The sequence below is a fragment of the Mytilus californianus genome, unplaced genomic scaffold, assembly GCF_021869535.1.
Source record: "Mytilus californianus isolate M0D057914Y unplaced genomic scaffold, xbMytCali1.0.p SCAF_6, whole genome shotgun sequence".
Lineage (NCBI taxonomy): Eukaryota > Metazoa > Mollusca > Bivalvia > Mytilida > Mytilidae > Mytilus > Mytilus californianus.
Window position 1 is genome coordinate 32,061,686 of NW_026262712.1, and position 17,941 is coordinate 32,079,626.

The following is a 17,941-nucleotide window of genomic DNA, read 5'->3' on the forward strand; positions in this document are numbered from 1 at the left end:
TGGGAATACCGATAAATGTCAATATAAACCACAAAAAAACATCATTTTGTATATTACGGCATAGTTCAGAGGAGGGGCGACACTGAAGGTGTCGTGTGCATAAAAATTTATATCACGTGACCGGAAATCGGCTTGTTTACCGTTATGTGATTAAGAGATTAGGGACGACTTGTTTGACATTTTGATGAGGTGATAACGGTGATCAAGGATCGTGAAAGGTGAGTTATTTTTGTTTATGCCCTCCAGTAATATTTTAAAGGTATATTATCGAATTAGTGTAAAACAACGATTTTAGTAAGAAAATGAAGAGTAGAAAAAGGGTACTATCGGCAGCCATTACGTTTTTCTCTTTCAGCCTCTGGACCTGATGTCAATTTTCAAAGTCGTACAAGAAAACCTTTTGAGATTTACAGTTAAAAATTGAACACGATGAAGAACAGTCATGAAGAATTTTAAATTTCTAAAGGTCTCCTTAAGTCTTTACATTTGACTACACAGTTGACCACGGAAATTCCTTATTTTTCAGTGTTTTGCTTATGATGCATGAAAATTTCAAAGTGAAGAAAATTAAAATAAAGATTTATTTGAACAACCCTGATCACACTTTCCGTAAAGAAAATGCTATAGGTCATGTGTTATAAGACAAAAATAAATGTGCATACAACTTAAAAAATAACTTTGCATGGTTTAGATACATGTAGATGTACAGATACAGATTAAGGGGAGGGGGGTCCAATAAATTATATTGAAATTAATGCATAGACTATTTAAAAGTATCACTCAATACACTGTCTTTCCATGGGGCTCCTCTTTTTTCAAAATCCTGTAAATAAATGTTTTACATGTACATGTACATGATGTATATAAAATTGAGAATGGAAATGGGTAATATGTCAAAGAGACAACAACACGACCAAAGAGCAGACAACAGCCGAAGGCCACCAATGGGTCTTCAACGCAGCAAGAAAATCCCGCACCTGGAGGAGGTCCTCAGCTGGCCCCTAAATAAATTGTGTACTAGTTTAGTGAAAACATGTTAAATTCCAAAACATATAAATGAACTACAATTAAAAAACATACAAGATAAACAAAGGCCAGAGGCTTCTGACTTGGGACAGGCGCAAAAATGCGGCGGGGTTAAACATGTTTTGTGAGATACATGTTATCAAAATGACATACATATAATATACATGTATATGCATATGTTTAAAACTATACATATACATGTATGTCAGATAGCATTGAGTCATATAGAAATATGGAGATCATATATATATACATATGTTGTATGATTCTCATTGAGACGACTATCCAAATATTCTCCATGGAAATAAGATATGCCAATGCTTATACAACTGCATACCAAATATCATTGACTTACAACTAGTGGTTCCCTTTAACCTGACCTAATCACAAACTAATACATGTAAACTAATCAAAAGTTTCAAAGTCAATAGACCATGACTGACGGGGCAGGGCCAAATAATTTCTATGGAAATGAGATATGCCAATCCTTATACAAATGCATGCCAAATGTCATTGATTTACCACCAGTGGTTCCCCATAAACTGACCTAATTACAAACTAATACATATAAACTAAGCAAAAGTTTCATAGTCAATAGACCATGCCTGAGGGGGCAGAGCCAAATAATCTCCATGGAAATGAGATGTGCCAGTGCTAATACAACTGCATACTAAATATCATTGACCAACCACTAGTGGTTCACCTTAAACTAGACCTAATCACAAACTAATACATTGTTGACGCCGCCGCCGCCGACGCCGGAAACAGCATACCTATGTCTCGCTTTTTGACTCCGTCAAGGCGAGACAAGAAAGATTAACAAATGTTCTTTGGTTCAAATGTTTGCAGCTGCAATATATCAACATATCTCAAAACACATTTCATTCCATTGTTACATCAAAATAAAGAAAGAATTTATGTGAATTTATAACCACGAAAATATGATATTATTTGTACCTTTTTAATCATGTTTGCTGTACATATTATATAAAAAACATCAAATATAGTATATTCGTAATTTACACTATACAAAAATGCTTGGCCGTCAGTTTCGTTTGCAACAAGCAAATATTTTAATTTACTGTTATGGCAGACTGCCCTGGGTGAATTACACAAGTCTTATTCCGAAAGGAGTATTTTGTGCGTTGAGCCACCAGAAGCTATCGCAACTACGTTTTTTGATTTGCATCCGACGACAAAAATATTCCCATGTTCATCTGCAGTTATGCCACTAGGTCCCGTCAGAACGGTTTCGTTTGTTAAGGTCCATAAAATTTCTCCGATTTTATTATGACATACTATCGTATTCGTAGCTCTCTTTTTAGAAAATAGATTATTGCCTGATGAAGCCACATAAGTTGAGACCAGATTATTGCCAATTACATTTGTCCTATCATCCACTAAACTTACTTCCTGTAACTGTCCTTTATCAGGACAAACTATAAATTTGCCTTCAGAATAAGTTAAGCCACGCGACGAAAAACTAGTTTCAATGCTGCTGAATACTTTCCCTGATTTTGCACTTAATAATTTGATGTTCCTCTCAGTATATGATATTATGGCAACAGTTTCATTGTCGATGCATGCAACATCATATATATTGGGCATGACGTTGGTGATTTTCTTATCAATGTTTCCTTGGGATGTAAAAAATAACAAATAAGAAGGGTCAAAGTTTGATACTACGAAATTCCCATTAGGAAATATGCCACAGCCTGACACATTAAAAGCTGTTGTACTTATTTTAGTTTTTAATTCCAATGATATATGCTCAACAGGAATTTTAGGCTCGACGTTTACTTTCATTGATTGCGCTTGTCCCTCTTTCTTTTTTTGTAATGACAGTTCACATGGTTGAATGTCTACTATTGTTTTTCCAAACGTATTTATTTCTTTACTTATATTTTGTAATGAAGTGTTTAATTGACAAGAAACTACGGTGTGAACAAAACTATCACCTTTAATCCAAGTCTGCAGTTCCTTTTCTGTTTTATTTATTATTCTTTCTAAATGAGAAATTCCTAAAAATGTTTGCATACCTGTTGCATGTTTCTTTATGTTTTCTACGTCTTTAGTGCACTCGTTAATTTCAATTTGGTTTTTATTCAGAGACGCAATGAAGCTATGCATTTGTTTGGATGAATTTTCCACAGTTGTGTTCAGTTCAGCTAAAAAATGGTCTTGCATTTTATCAAGGTGATAATCTATCTGCTTTCGTAGTGCTAATATCTCGGATTCAATTTTCTCTTTCGAATTTGAAATTGAAGATAAATTCTTTTGTCTGTCTTCGAGAATAAGGCCGACGTTCTCCTGCAGTTCCTTGAGTGAGGATTCGATCTCTGTAAATGCAACAGATGTCTTAGCATTTTGTACCACATCTTCAACGGAAAATATTTCTTTACAATCCTTGTGAATTACAGAAATGACGCATTTTCCGCATAAAAGTTGGTTATGCTTCTTGCAAAACAACAAATATTTCTCATCATGTTCAATGCAGTGCAATTTAATGTTTGCAATAAAGGATGGTAATTTTTGGTATTCAGCAATTGGAATAATGTTGTGGTTTCGTGTTGCCTTTAGGAAACTGTGGTGTTCTCTGCAGTCTTGGCATAAACCTTCATCACAATCTGAGCACCAAACCACGGGCAACTTAGATATGTTTCGTAAAGTACAAATGCCACAATTATCAAAAGAAGTCGTCATGACCTGAAAAAGCATATTAAAATCTATTTTACTATAATTTGAATTACATAAAGTACTCAACCGATAAAAGTCAGCTCATATATACGTTTTAAATGCGAACACAAATCAGCAAGATACGGTAAAATTTGCAAACATGCTGAATGATCTTTAATCATCCGTGTTGTCTTAGTTATATTTCTTACACATAATGTTATATTAGACCTTAAAGTCTTTCAGAAAGTAAAATTAACATTTTGTCAAATAATTACACAGCTATATATTCATGATATCTAAATATATACTTGTCAAATGTCAAAGGCAAAATAAGTAAATAAATATATAGGGCAGCGTTTCCCCGACGAAAGTCAGCGTTTCATTTTCAATATTGACATAAACTGCCATTACTCATATTTTGAAAGCGTGTAATGTTAGTTTTATTTACCAAAACATTTTTACCTTTAACATCTTGATGACTCAAACAACACTAGACACAAGATTTATTTTTGAAAACTTCATTGTAAATAAAGGAATATATTTCTCTCAAGCATAGCATAATATAAACCATAAGACAAAGAATAAAAAGCAACACCATACCTCCTATGAATATCAATAGCTCATATATACTATGCCACACAATCCGATCATCAATCCATTTTTTCCCTTTGAGCTTTACAGGCTTATGCATACATCTTGAATTATGGATGATTCAAAAGATATAATCCGAAAACCAAACATAAGAAAAATACACACAAAAATACAGGTAGTGTAATAAACAGCTGCTTTGCTACGACATTGATCTTTGATACATTTACCTTGGAACCAACTGATCTATTCGCCGGATTTTACCTATGTTCAATGAAGGATATCAACTATGACTAAAGCAAAAACTTTTATTATTTTTCGTATTTACGGCTGTTGTGACATTCACTCTTACTATTGATTGCCATTCTATGAAACATGATACCTTAAGAAAATCGAATTGTTCACAATTGAAAGGATATACAGATCTACACTATGCATCATGTAATGACACAAATTTCGAAATCGACTTGAATAGTTGTGAATATGTATTTATTATAGTAATCCATGGAGGATGTGTTGGATACAATGTAAACTTATGTTCACAAAAGTAAACGACAGTATGATATAAAATTATTTCCAAATAAACGTTATTCTTTTACCAACTTATATATATCATTCATTGGCCAAAACATTAGACAAAAAAGGCAATGTTGTCAAAGTATGATATATACATGTACCACATACATAATATCAATGACAAATGAAATAGACAACTTTGGAGATCATTGCATTTCCGGGGAAAAAAATAAGAAAAAAAATATGATGCTATATTGCACGTATTCGGCAAATTAAATTCTGATAACTGATAATCACCACTGCTGTCATTATGGAAATGTGATGAAGTACCTACGGAACAAACATTATTTCTAGTTTATCCTGCATAATAACGATCACAAAGACGCTTGATGAACTGTGATATTTCAGGGATACGAGCGGGCCCCTCTATCTGGTAAATGACGTCATTAAGGCGCGCATAATTGACGAACTTTTCTGCTGAAGGACATTACTCGAAAGTGGTCTGTAGACAAGTATCTGATTTTGAATTTTGAAGACCGTATAAAAAATGTGTTGGATTTCGCATCATTGACGTATATTATATATTTCTTGACATTCCCATTATCACAAATTTCCTGAACATGAAAGTTACTAGCTAAGACCATTTTGTTTTTGTATACCACTGTCATGATGTTGTTAACTCCTAAAATATCCATACTGCATAACGTTTAAAAGTTCACTTCATGCGCTTGCAAGTATTACAAATGCAATTACAAAAGATTACCTACTCTGTGGTAGGACATTATGGTACTCGGTCAAGTAAGAGCAAGATAAAGAAGTAAAATCAAGTGCAATTTGGAAGGAAAATTAAGTGTTTTCCAATGATTTTGTCCCAAATTGCACCGATTGTAAACTTGATTATATCCTTTAGTTGCTAATTATTGACCAGTACCAGAGTGTCTTACCACAAAGTCGATAACCTGTCGAAAAAAAAAATCCGGAATCTAAAGTCGGTTTATGAAAATTGTTTATTGAATGTTATTGCTTGAATTTAAGCTTAATAATGATAACAACAGCAACAACAACAACAACAATACTTTATTTTAAGAGGGTTACACAGTAAGCAATATAACTAATCTTCCCTGAGGCCCTCATCATAAAAAAAATTCAAACAAAATGAAAACATATAAATTGCATACATAAGTATAAAAAGACAAGTATGATAATAATGTTTAATACAACTTGATAAACTGTTATGAAAAAATAAACGTGATGACATAATCAGTTTTCAATATTTTTTATACAGCTAGATTGATTCCAATAAATGATCTGTTATTTTGTATTTGAAAGAATTAACATTTGTAATATTTCTTAACGGTATTGGCAAATTATTCCACAAGAATGGTCCAAAATACAAAAAAGATTTTTTGAACAATTCTGTGTTTGGTTTAGGGAGTATGAGGTTTCCTTGAATAGCATTTCTCAAGGGGTATGGAATTCTGTCTGAAACGTATTGAAACTTGTTAGTAAGATATGATGGTGCGTCATTTTTGATGCACTTAAATGTCATCACAAACTTGTGATATTCTATTCTCTGTTCAACTGTCATCCAGTTTGAGTGTTTGAATAAGGACTCGGAAGGAGCTAAAGGGTCTGTTTCTAGTATTAATCTAGCAGCTCTCTTTTGTAATTTTAATATCCTATTTAAACCTTCACTGCAACACTACTCCACACTATACAACAATAATCAATTAGTGGCAAGATATAACCATTATAGAATAATTTTCTGCAGTCTAGATTTACAAATTTCTTAATCTTTAATAGTAGATATGGCCTAGATGAAATTTTTGAGCAGATCACATCAATTTGGTTTGTCCATGTGAGGGAAGGGTCACTTTTAATGCCTAAGAGACTTTCGCATGTGGAAGATTGTATCACTTAATGGCAATGTTGGAGGGACACTTAATCATCAGCATGTTTTACGAAGTTCAGACACATCTGGATCTACTGATAAACTTTTTACTGCATTTTGCAGAGATACATGACCCTCGATTTCCCCTGGTTTAAGGTTCGTCATGATTATGACAACATTGATTATGTTTACACCACGATGTTTACACTACGAGTACAGACAAATCTGTGCAATTGAAAAAATATTCAATGTCTGACCGCACCTAGATATATTAAAGCAAATTGCATTATATGTTTCAGAAAATCAAACACTTCCGTGGATTTTAATGGGCATTTGTTGTCATATTTGTTTTCGTTTATTGTTTTATCATGATTCAGGGAAGTGGTTTTTCTCTTTCGAATATATTTATCTTTTGTCATGTCGGGATTTTTACATTATTTGATGGGTTTAATAATTGTTGAAGCACTTTGGTGACATTTAGATGCTTACATCTAGTTATTTGGTCTCTGCATATAGATATCGGGTATTATAGTCATTGAGGGGCAATAACTCGTATTAGAAAGAGATCAATCTATTATAATTTTCGAGATAATAAGCAGATTGACAAAATTGGTAAAATCTGTCACTTAAGAGCAATAACTTCTATAGGAAATCGACTGAAGTTTTTTGCCATTTGACCTATTAGTAGATCTTGTCGAGCTGATAACTTTGTCTTAATCTATTAAAGGTTTCAAGATGATAAGCAAAAATTTAAATAAAAATTTAGTAAAAATCACCCTTGAGGTCAGTAAATCCTATAAAAAGTTTTTGCATGAATGGGCAGTAGGTAGATCTGAATATCATTTCTGCCTCTGTGAGATGGTTTTTTTTTATTTATCTAAAGCGGTTTTCAAGATAATAGACCTTTTATACCTATGTTCTATTGTAAGCCATGCAGGCCATGTTAATTATTAGGTGGGATAATCGGACAACTTTTTAAAACTAGATATGCTGGTTGTGGCCAATTTTGATTTCTTTTAGCTCTTTGGCTCAGTAGTTTAAGAGGAGAAATGTTTTATAAAGATTAACGGACGACGGATGCCTAATGATGTGAATAGCTTGCTTGATCCTTTAGACCAGGTGAGCTAAAAGGAATCTAAAAATAGAAAAAAAAAAAGATTATATTTTACTAGGAAAAATTTATTTTTAAATTAAACTACGTGCGGCCAGGCCCACAAACTTTTTCAGTTGCACATGTTCATCAAGTACATTCTAAGGTGTAAACCAATCATTTTGGTCATAAAGTTATGATGAATTTTAACCAACCATTTATGTATTTTGATATGCTGTATACCCTGTTCATTCCATTTAATACTCTACTAAGCGATTCTTTTTTTTCTACATACCTTAAATGCAGTCAAACATAAGAACAACTAATAAATGTCATCCAATTTGCCAAATTCAACACCTCGTCGTTGGAAGTAAATAGTACGCCCTATTTCTGCTAGCACGAGGAATAACAACTGGCTAGATAGTTTAAGAGTTCGATAGCTGATTATACACACCAACCCGAGGCTCTTAATATTTTACCTGTATGGCTTACTGGGATTACAAATTCTTTTATCGTATCATTAATAAAGGAAGGTTCCACCGATAAATGTTGTCCCTTCAGTAGCTTCTCTGACATGTATTTATTTTTATTCGTACAGTATTTGTAATATTACCATTTTTTAATTATTGTAGAGGTTTTTGGCATGTTTGTATCATCTTTTATGAATTGAAGAAACAAAATAATTACAATTTTGTTTCATTATTTGGGATTTGGGGTTTTTATTATTCTGGGGAAATCGCTTTATTTATCATTCAATCTTCTTATCGCACAGTATAGCACAAAGAAGCCAAAAACTTTTAATATTCAAGTATAAAAATAATATTGAAGGTGAGCTTTTTCAAAATGAAATAAAATCAATTCAATCACATTTAAATTGCATAATGTTTCAACTTTATAAAATATAACAGATTATTTTATCATGAAAGAGAGTCGAAAGATACCAAAGGGAAATTCAAACTCACAAGTCAAAAACAAACTGACAACGCCACGGCTAAAAAAGAAAAAGACCATAGACATACAACAGTACACAAGACAAAACATAGAAAACTAAAGACTGATCAACACGAAACCCAAATATTGGGGCTGATCTCAGGTGCTCCGGAAGGGTAAGCAGATCCTGCTCCACACGTGGCATCCGTCGTGTTGCTCATGTGAGTTAAATCTCGGTGATAAGTCTAACAAATACGTATAAAGATTGATCACTCTAGTACAGATTGATAATTACAAAAGTAATCTGATAGATGGTATATTTTGAATTTTACTAATGTTCGACCGATAAAATAACTTCCCACATTTTGGCATCAGTATATTTCATGCTGATTGTGTATCTTTTCCATAACCACAATATTCTTTTAAGAAATTGGGAAAAATCATTCAGGAGTTTAGACTCTCCATAAGGCATTAGTATTATGTGTGATAGTATTCAGTAAAACAAGCTTAATGTTATTGTGTTTAAGATATACTCTTAGACTTCCTGTCTTAAACACATATACATATTCAGGTGCTACGTCTTGTAAACCTGATCTAGCTGGAACACTGTTAAAGAGAGGCCAAAATAACCAGAGGGATAATCAAACTCATAGGTCGAAGACGAACTTTTGCGAAAATGCCATATGGCATAAAAACAAAAAACGACCAAATTAAATACGAACAACAGTCAACAAAACACAACATACAAAACTAAAGACTGAGCAAAATGAAGCACACGAAAAACCGGTAGTGGTCTCGAGTGCTCGGGTAAGCAGATCCTGCTCTATATCTGACACCCGTCGTGTTCTTCATACAAGTAAAAATTCGTTGATTGGTCGGGGATGGTACACTTAAGGAATAGAGGACGGGAACTAGGTTAATGATCCTAAATGACGTGTGCTAAGTAGGGAAGCAGCAAACACCATTTTTTTTATTTTCAATCTGACCTGTTCGGCTATCAAACCCAGTACCTCCCTCACTCGCGGCGAGCACACTAACTAGTGACTGACGATGGGATTGAAAATCCTGTTTGGATGATTTTTGAATAGTGAATAATGTGAATGATACACACTAATATCTAATTTTATATATTTGATAACCGTAAGTAGTATTTAAGGGAAACGATAATCATAGCGCTATTACTTTCCACCGTACTAGTACACCCTTGCTACGAATGGACGGAATTCATTCAACTTCAGCTAGAATGGTACCACATTCTGTATAGGCATATTCCAAGTCAGGAACAAATGATAATCGATTAGCTGGCGTTGGGTGATGACTGTCATATTTGTTTGATGTTTATTGTTGCATAAATTAGGCCGTCGATTTTCACCCATCTTGTTTTACATTTGTCAAGCACTGGGCCTTGTACAGCTGTAATATCACGGTACGGTATGGATTTTGTTCATTATAGAAAGCCGTATAGTGACCTGTAATTGTTCACTTCATTTTCCTTATAGTATTGATAGTCAACAAACTGACAATCAATCTCCTAATATTTTTTTATGACCTTGTGTGTACTCTTACTAGTTAAAAATAGTTTTAACATTACGTAACCTGTTGTAATACACTTGTGTGTTATAGAGTAGAGGTAAATGGCATTTTAAATACGATTAAAAGTGCATTATCTAGTGAAAACTCGATATTTCTAGAATATTCTTATCGTCCGTCCCTCTACATTTGAAAATATGACATTCCAAACGTCATCATTTGGAAGTGTTTTTTTTTTACAGCTGCGCGATAATGCTCCAAGATGAAACCGAGAATTATTAATCACGACTCAGCCTTCTGTCTGATTTAAAACGATGGTTTGAGCTTTTGATCACCATAACGCAGTGTTCCCCGTGAAATCAAAGTCTTTAGAACCGTGATTCGCTTATAATTATAATAACAATTAAAACCTGTTTAAGTTTACCATGGAAATATGTTGTGTATACAGTAACGCTTACAGATATGTTATCAGACGAAGAAATCTATACAATTGCAAATTCCGTGTAAATCTGAAAGAAGTAACAAACTTAACAAAAACAATAAATAACTAGTTCCAATAAGCATATATACGTCAAGATATGGTCTTTAAGTCAATATCCAGTTATAATGAGCATTTAATGTTAACAGTTAATAGGAATGAACCAAAGCATTCACATACGTTATTTAGTGAATTTCATATATACATGGATACAATTTTGAACAAATTTCCTATTAAGACTACACAACCTTTAAATTAAGAATTGAATGCTTCTTTTAAGAAATTTATTGGGGTGTAAAAGCGTTGACCTAAGTATATTTTGTATGAAACGCGGAAGCGATTCATTTTTAAAATGTGCGCACGGTCAACGCTTTTAAAACCCTATAGTTTAGGGGACAGATGGGCATCGGTTAAATTTTGAATTATTTAGTTTATTCTAAAGATGTAGGGCAAATTTTCCCTGAATTTGTTTCACTTACAGGGACAAAATCGCAAAGTTTTCAGAACTACCCCGAGGCGGATTAAAGGGGGCAGGGACCTCCCTTTTGTGGGAACAATTCGGTTGTTTATCTAAGGAATCAATGGAGCAGCCCCCCTCTTGTGCCCCCTTCCCCCCCCCCCCCTCCTATTAAAATTTCTGGATCCGCCACTGCTTCCCCATGGAATTCGAAGTTATATAACGTATTTATGATACCTAAACCGTACTAGATTATTTTTCATATTTCCTTATATATTCAGTGATATACTGCTGTTAACGAAAATATTGTTAAGGATGTACTTAGGTGAAATTAAAAAAAATCAAGAATTTAGAATTGATACTATAAGTCGGAAGAGCATTAGTTAAGGAACAGCATAAGATAAAAATATAGGTCATGGAGCTCCTTTTTGAGATATTTGATTTTTAAAATATGTCGGGGAAAAGGCTGACTCGGACTTTTACATTATATTTGCATTGGTATTATTTGGGTCTCAAATCAGAGAAAAGAAATCAAGAATCTGCTTAAATTTTGGTAAATGACCTTTCATGAGCTATTAAGTCTTATATGAAAAGATAAATGGGTGTTATGGGGCAAAATATTTGACCTTGTATCGTATGGAAAAATACCAAGGTTTTCGAACATCTGACACAAATTCCAAAACCTCACCTAAGTACATCCTTAAGTACGCTAAGATGTTGATAATACCTTACCGTAAACATATGAATCTAATAATGTGTTTTAGTAAAGATTGTATGACTTTTGAAAAATGCCCTCGTTTTTAAATGAATTTGTGGAAAATTGATCCTACCCCTCTTTTTTTTTTGTTGTAAAAGGGAAGTGAGAAAAATGTTTATTTCAAATCGAAATAGATTTTTGAAAAGGAGTTGAACGATTATAGTAAAATTCTAATTGAAAAAAATATGTTTTATAAAATAATTTGTAAGCACATGCTTACAATGCCCAGTGTACACTGGTGGTACGCCATTGAAACCTTTATCATGTAAAAATATATTGTTGTCTAAAGAAAATATAACATCCATGAAAGATGAATTAAAGATTAAGAAGGGGGAAGTTTTGGATTACAAACATTTTTTTCTTTCCATTCTCATCCGTGGAAACGCCAACCGTTTCTCGTCTGCGCCATTAATGATTGAACTGTTTTACATACCAACATCAATTGAACCCCAGCTCTTAATAAAAGTATGTATTAATCAATCAATGTAAATAATCATAACAAACTTTTACACGGCTGAGTACATGCGATGAGCTAAATTCATAATATATATCATACAGTAATTAGAGAAAGGTTCCGGTTTAAGTATTCCTTAGTTAAGTGAAGACTTAAGTAAGTTTATGCATACGACTTAAGAATTTTACTTATCTAAGGGAATTCTAAGTGAAATCTAAGTTTAAGGAACACTTAAGTTAAGATGTTTTATGCATACGGGCCCTGCTTACCCTTCCGGAGCACCTGAAATCACCCCCAGTTTTTGGTGGGGTTCGTGTTGCTTAGTCTTTAGTTTTCTATGTTGTGTCATCTGTACTATTATTTGTCTGTTTTTCTTCTCTATTTTTGGCCATGGCGTTGTCAGTTTGTTTTCGATCTATGAGTTTGACTGTCCCTCTGGTATCTTTCGTCCCTCTTTTATGGCCACATCTTTCCACTTTCTTGCTAACAACAAAAAGAAATAAATTCGGAAGTTTCAGAAATGAGAAACCGGTTACGTTTTGAATAAGTTTTATACTAATATCATATTTGTATTTGCATCACAAATTTAAAACAGAAACTCGTAAAGAGTTCCGCATAATTCAGAGTCCCACCTGCGATTTCTTGTGGTAGTGTTAAAATGTAATAACAAAATGTTTATGGGATATACATTTCCCTACTTATTCGGTATTCAAGAGCTTGCAGCTCCTACTCAGACTTTGTAAAACGTCACTAGTGTATGAGCAGAAAGTTGATGAACCAGGGGTATGTCAAAGAACGTCTCGTCCTGTTTAAAAAAAAAGTTCATCGGAAGGTACCAAGTCCTTGTTGATAAATATTCCGTATCAACTTCACAAATAATACACGATGTTCTTGAAGTATAGATTCTGGGTACTGACGTTTTTTGTCATCTTTACGACGTGTTATAGTATTCTTTTATCTGTCTTTATAATATTACTTTTACTGTTTAGTGTATTTTTTGTGATATCCATTTGAAGTGGCTCTGTACTTATACATCTCGTCATTGTGTTATTGTGCTACGGTAAATTTTTATTCTTGTCTTTCATTTTTGCTAATATGCTTTGTCTATATGCCTTTTTTGTTTCTTTCTTACATATGACTTGGTTCTGTACTTATTTATCCCGTTATTGTGTTATTGTGCCATGGCTAATGTTTGTGAATGTATTTGGTTGTTGTTAGTGTGATTTAGATAATAACACAATGTTGACTGCTGTAACCTTATTATTGACATTACCTATTATGTCTGTTTGTTTTGTTCATACATCCTTGTAAATTAATATAATGGAATTTTATGCGACTGTCATACAAGTGAGAGGTTTAGCTAGCTACAGGGTTTCCCCTGGGTCAATTATTTTTTTCACCACCTCTTTGGCCAAAACAATATATTTTTCGCCACTTTATTTTTTTTTCGCCAAGTAACATTAATATCTTTCGTTTAAAATTTTCCTTATTTTTATCCCCCTCCCCCAAAAAAAGAATAATAAAATGAGTCTCTTAAACTTATTTTTTAGTCTACATTGTAATGAATCAACACTAAACATTTACCTTTTAAAAGATCCTGTAAAAATAGCAATATAGAAATCATCATTTTGACTTCTGGGAACACAAGATTCATCTTCAATTAGTTAATCAGATATATAATATGTAGTTCCCTTCCTGTTGAAGGATAAAGACTAAAGGCAGAGATTTTTCTTACCATTGAATAAGTTTGGAACAACCCCCCAAATGTGGGATAACCTTAAATGAGGGACTGCCCCTCAGAAAAAGGGTCATTTTGCTGTTGTGGAAAGGTATTGAGGGGTTATTCCCAACCTGTCGAATATATTTCTTCATAACGACAGTTTTCTTTTCTGGACCATCGTCAATAAAAAACTATGCTTGAAACACGTGCATCGTTAAAACGACTCTCAAGTAAATTATCTATATCAAAGTTGAAGGATAAAGTTTTAAGTCAGTTTTCCTTTCCGGACCATCGTTAAAAAAGGAAAGTAGATGTCAAAAGTTTGAATCAAACACGTTCGTCAAGTTGTTTATAAATCCTTTATGTGACATGTGATGGACCCCATTTAACCATATCTTTACAAATTTTTGTCAAACAATACAATCAACACCTTTATTAATTAGTCCTTTGTTGCCTACAGCTATAAAATGCAATCAGCTGATTATTGATTTTCTGTCAAAATCTTAACGAGTTCAAGGTGACTTCCGAGTATTGTCTGATCAGGCAAAATCCAAGAAACTCAAAAAAATAAATAAACAAGATGGATGAAATAAAATCGTTATATATATTTCTTTCGCCAAATTCTTTCGCAAATGATTAATTTTAATCACCACAATTATTTTTTTTGCGATCGCCAGCGGAAACCCTGGCTAGCTATGAAACCAGTTTAATCCATCAAATTCTACATAAGAAAATGCCTGTACCAGGTGAGGATTATGATAGTTGTTATCCATTCGTTTGATGTGTTTGAGCTTCTGATTTTGTCATTTGATTAGGGACTTTCTGTTTTGAATTTTCTTCGGAGTTCAGTATTTTTGTGATTCTACTTTTTTCATAGGTTGTCTGTCATATTTGTCTTTTCTTTATTGTTTTGTCATATTAGACAAGGAAGTTAGTTTTTTTCATTTGAATTGTTTCAAAATTAGTCATGTTGGTGCCTTTTTAAGCTGACTATATGGTACGCGTTTGATCATTGTTGAAAGCCGATCGGGACGTTAAGTTGCTTAAATCCTTCTCATTGTGAATCTGTTGGATAGTTGTCTAATTGGCAATGATACCACCCTTATTACCTTACAACCTTACCTAATGTGGTAAGTATTTTGTTTTTGCCATATTGAAGAAAAAAGTCTGTGTATAGCATGATAATGATGTAAAAAGAAAAGAATAAGCATTCTATAGCATTTTACAAAAAGAAAAAGAAAATATATAGCTATTTTGATATCTACTCTTTGTGAATCCGTTTTGGTTTGCTATGTATTTTGATAGAAAAAAAATTATTTCCATTACCTCACTGTTGACTGTTATTCTGATGTCCAAAGTTAGACATTTAACATTTCCTCAACTTTGTAATTGAGGAATTGAGGACGTTACAAAGGGTGGTAATGTATTTTTCTTTATTTTGCTTGATTCCCAAGATTATCCCTTCTCATAAATTTTTTTTTTCGATCTGGATTCTATAAGTTGTGTGAACATTGTGAAGAAAAATGTAAAAGATAAAACATGAAAATAGAAAACTTTTCAATATCGATTGTATGCTTCGTTATAAGTTATCACTCAATAATTAAAGTTTTTCTAGAAATCAATTAACAGACCGATAAAAAACTTCAGTCTATTGGCATATTTTTTTATAAAAAGACAATAACAAAACAATTACTTTACAGATGTATATGACCAGGCATACAATTAAAGACACATTTTAAAAGTAATATCCACCAAACAGCCCTGGAAACATAGGATATCACCACTAGAAGCATAGAAGTGACTTAATTATATAGTAGGCATAAGAAAACATATTCGTTTATGTTCAAAAACTCTTATAATTTAAATCAGAAAACGTTAGAAGTCGAACAGGTACTTGACGATCCAAATGTGCCAAAGACACTTCCTTGTAGATTAAAAACACATAACTCTTCTCAGAATCAAAATATAATTGTATTGAAAGGATGTAGAAACGAATCAGGAATAATATAGTAATATTTATTGCAAAATTACACCTATAAGGGTAAAAGCAATACAAACAAACAATACAATTAAGTACAATACAATGCAATACAATACAGTAGAACATATATTAAGAAAGAGTTCAATTAACAAATTTATGTAAAAAACACAATTATAAACTTGTCTGACATGGGTCTGACCCCCTCAGTTCTAAAGACTGCTTAATGAAGACTCCAATAGGACAATATACCGGTACATTATCAGTAGAAGCTACAATATGCGAGAGAAGACACTGAATCATATTGATAATGGCATGTTGCATAAACTGACATACCACATACTGTTCAGCCTTATTGAATGTGAAACATTTCTCAACACCAAATACGGAACTAAGGGAATCACAGCAGCAAGAAAAAAGCGTTTATTATTAGAAACGGTTGGTTGACGCTTATCATATACATAACAGAATTAAAACATTAAGCGCAAACTCGTGTGCAGAAAATCTAGATATCAGAAAGGATCTCGACAATAAAAGTAAAAAAAAAAAGTATGACAACTTTTTACCAGGACTATATGAAACAATATCTGTGTACTCATATTTTTTCTCATTTCTCATTATTATGAATATCATCGTAAAATTAGCAAATATAGGATTCCAAAAGTTTTGCTTTGTAAACCTGTGTTCTAGTCACAATAATATCTATATTGACCGATTGATATGGTTGAAATCAAAGTCTAATAAGGTTTAGTTTCAGTTTTGACATTCTTTTATAATATGTTGATGGTTGGTGTTTAACGCAGTTTCAGTACTATTGACTATATCATGGTGATTAGTTTTTCAAGAAACCCAATCGTTCAGATTTTTCTGAAACCATCTATGCTGATCCTATTTGAATCAATTACTAGTTTGGTTACTGATTTATTAAGTTCGTATCTCAAAATGCATGAAATCATTGTCACTCGACCAAAAAAGAAAAAAAAGATTTATCATATTTCACGTAGACATTTAGATATGGATATGACACACCTGGTGAAAAAGAATTTGAGATGGAACAAAAGTTTAAAACACTATAGGTATAATGAAAATATATCTGATAAATTGTACCCATACTTGTTATATAATGTAAATTTTTTACAAAATGAAATAAAACAGAATGACCTGTTCTGACCTGAAGTAATTATAAAACTCGATAGATTTGGGTTGCCGTACGTCTCTGTTCTGTGTTTACCAATATAAAAAAACGGAAGTATACAGTAAGACATGTTTATTTGTAACGAAACACGAACAATCTATTTCCTATAATTTATAAAGATTGTTGCACAATAGACAAGGACACAATGATGTTTTGAGCTTCCTGTGTGTAAAGTGTATATAGCTATCCCGTATGTGATCAAATGCACACTGTTCTGTCAACACTCGTTTAACTTAAAAGTTTATTGTGTTCTAAGATTAAACTTAAAACTACGATTATTCGGATGATACGTTTTTGTTATATAGACATGCATTTTATCAATATTCTTTTGATCTTTTTAAGACACAAATATTTATCAAATTAAAAAAAAAATAAAATCGTTTGTGTCGTTTTTTCATCTAGAATTGCGATCAAAATATGATTTTCACTTGTTTGATTTGTAAGGATAATGATAAATTGATATCGGTCTACTTTAAAAGATATCCACCTCACGTGGTACGCTAACGTAATTGTCAATTCTCAATATTATATACATTTGTTTTTTTATCTTGGAATATATATATGAAAACACAACAAAAGTTCAGATTTTTTGGGGTTTCAAATAAAGGCAACATTAGTATACCGCTGTCAAAAGTGATAAAGCGATTGACTGAAA

General features: G+C 32.7%; 1 protein-coding gene across 3 annotated transcripts in view; it reads right to left on the reverse strand.

The window, feature by feature from the left end:
• Positions 1-1,978: 1,978 nt before the first annotated feature.
• The window catches only part of LOC127706829 (tripartite motif-containing protein 5-like), a 69,129-nt gene continuing 53,166 nt past the window's right edge, over positions 1,979-17,941 (reverse strand). The window contains exons 1-2 of one of the 3 annotated variants that reach the window (XM_052211534.1): positions 4,521-4,571; positions 1,979-3,732 (exon numbers count right to left, since the gene is read on the reverse strand). In XM_052211534.1, coding sequence (XP_052067494.1) covers positions 2,146-3,729 — 1,584 coding nt within the window. In that variant the 5' untranslated portion in view covers positions 3,730-3,732; positions 4,521-4,571 and the 3' untranslated portion in view covers positions 1,979-2,145. Of the gene's footprint in view, positions 3,733-4,302; positions 4,572-17,941 lie in introns of those variants that run through there. The other 2 variants (XM_052211535.1, XM_052211533.1) reach the window with 2 other exon arrangements.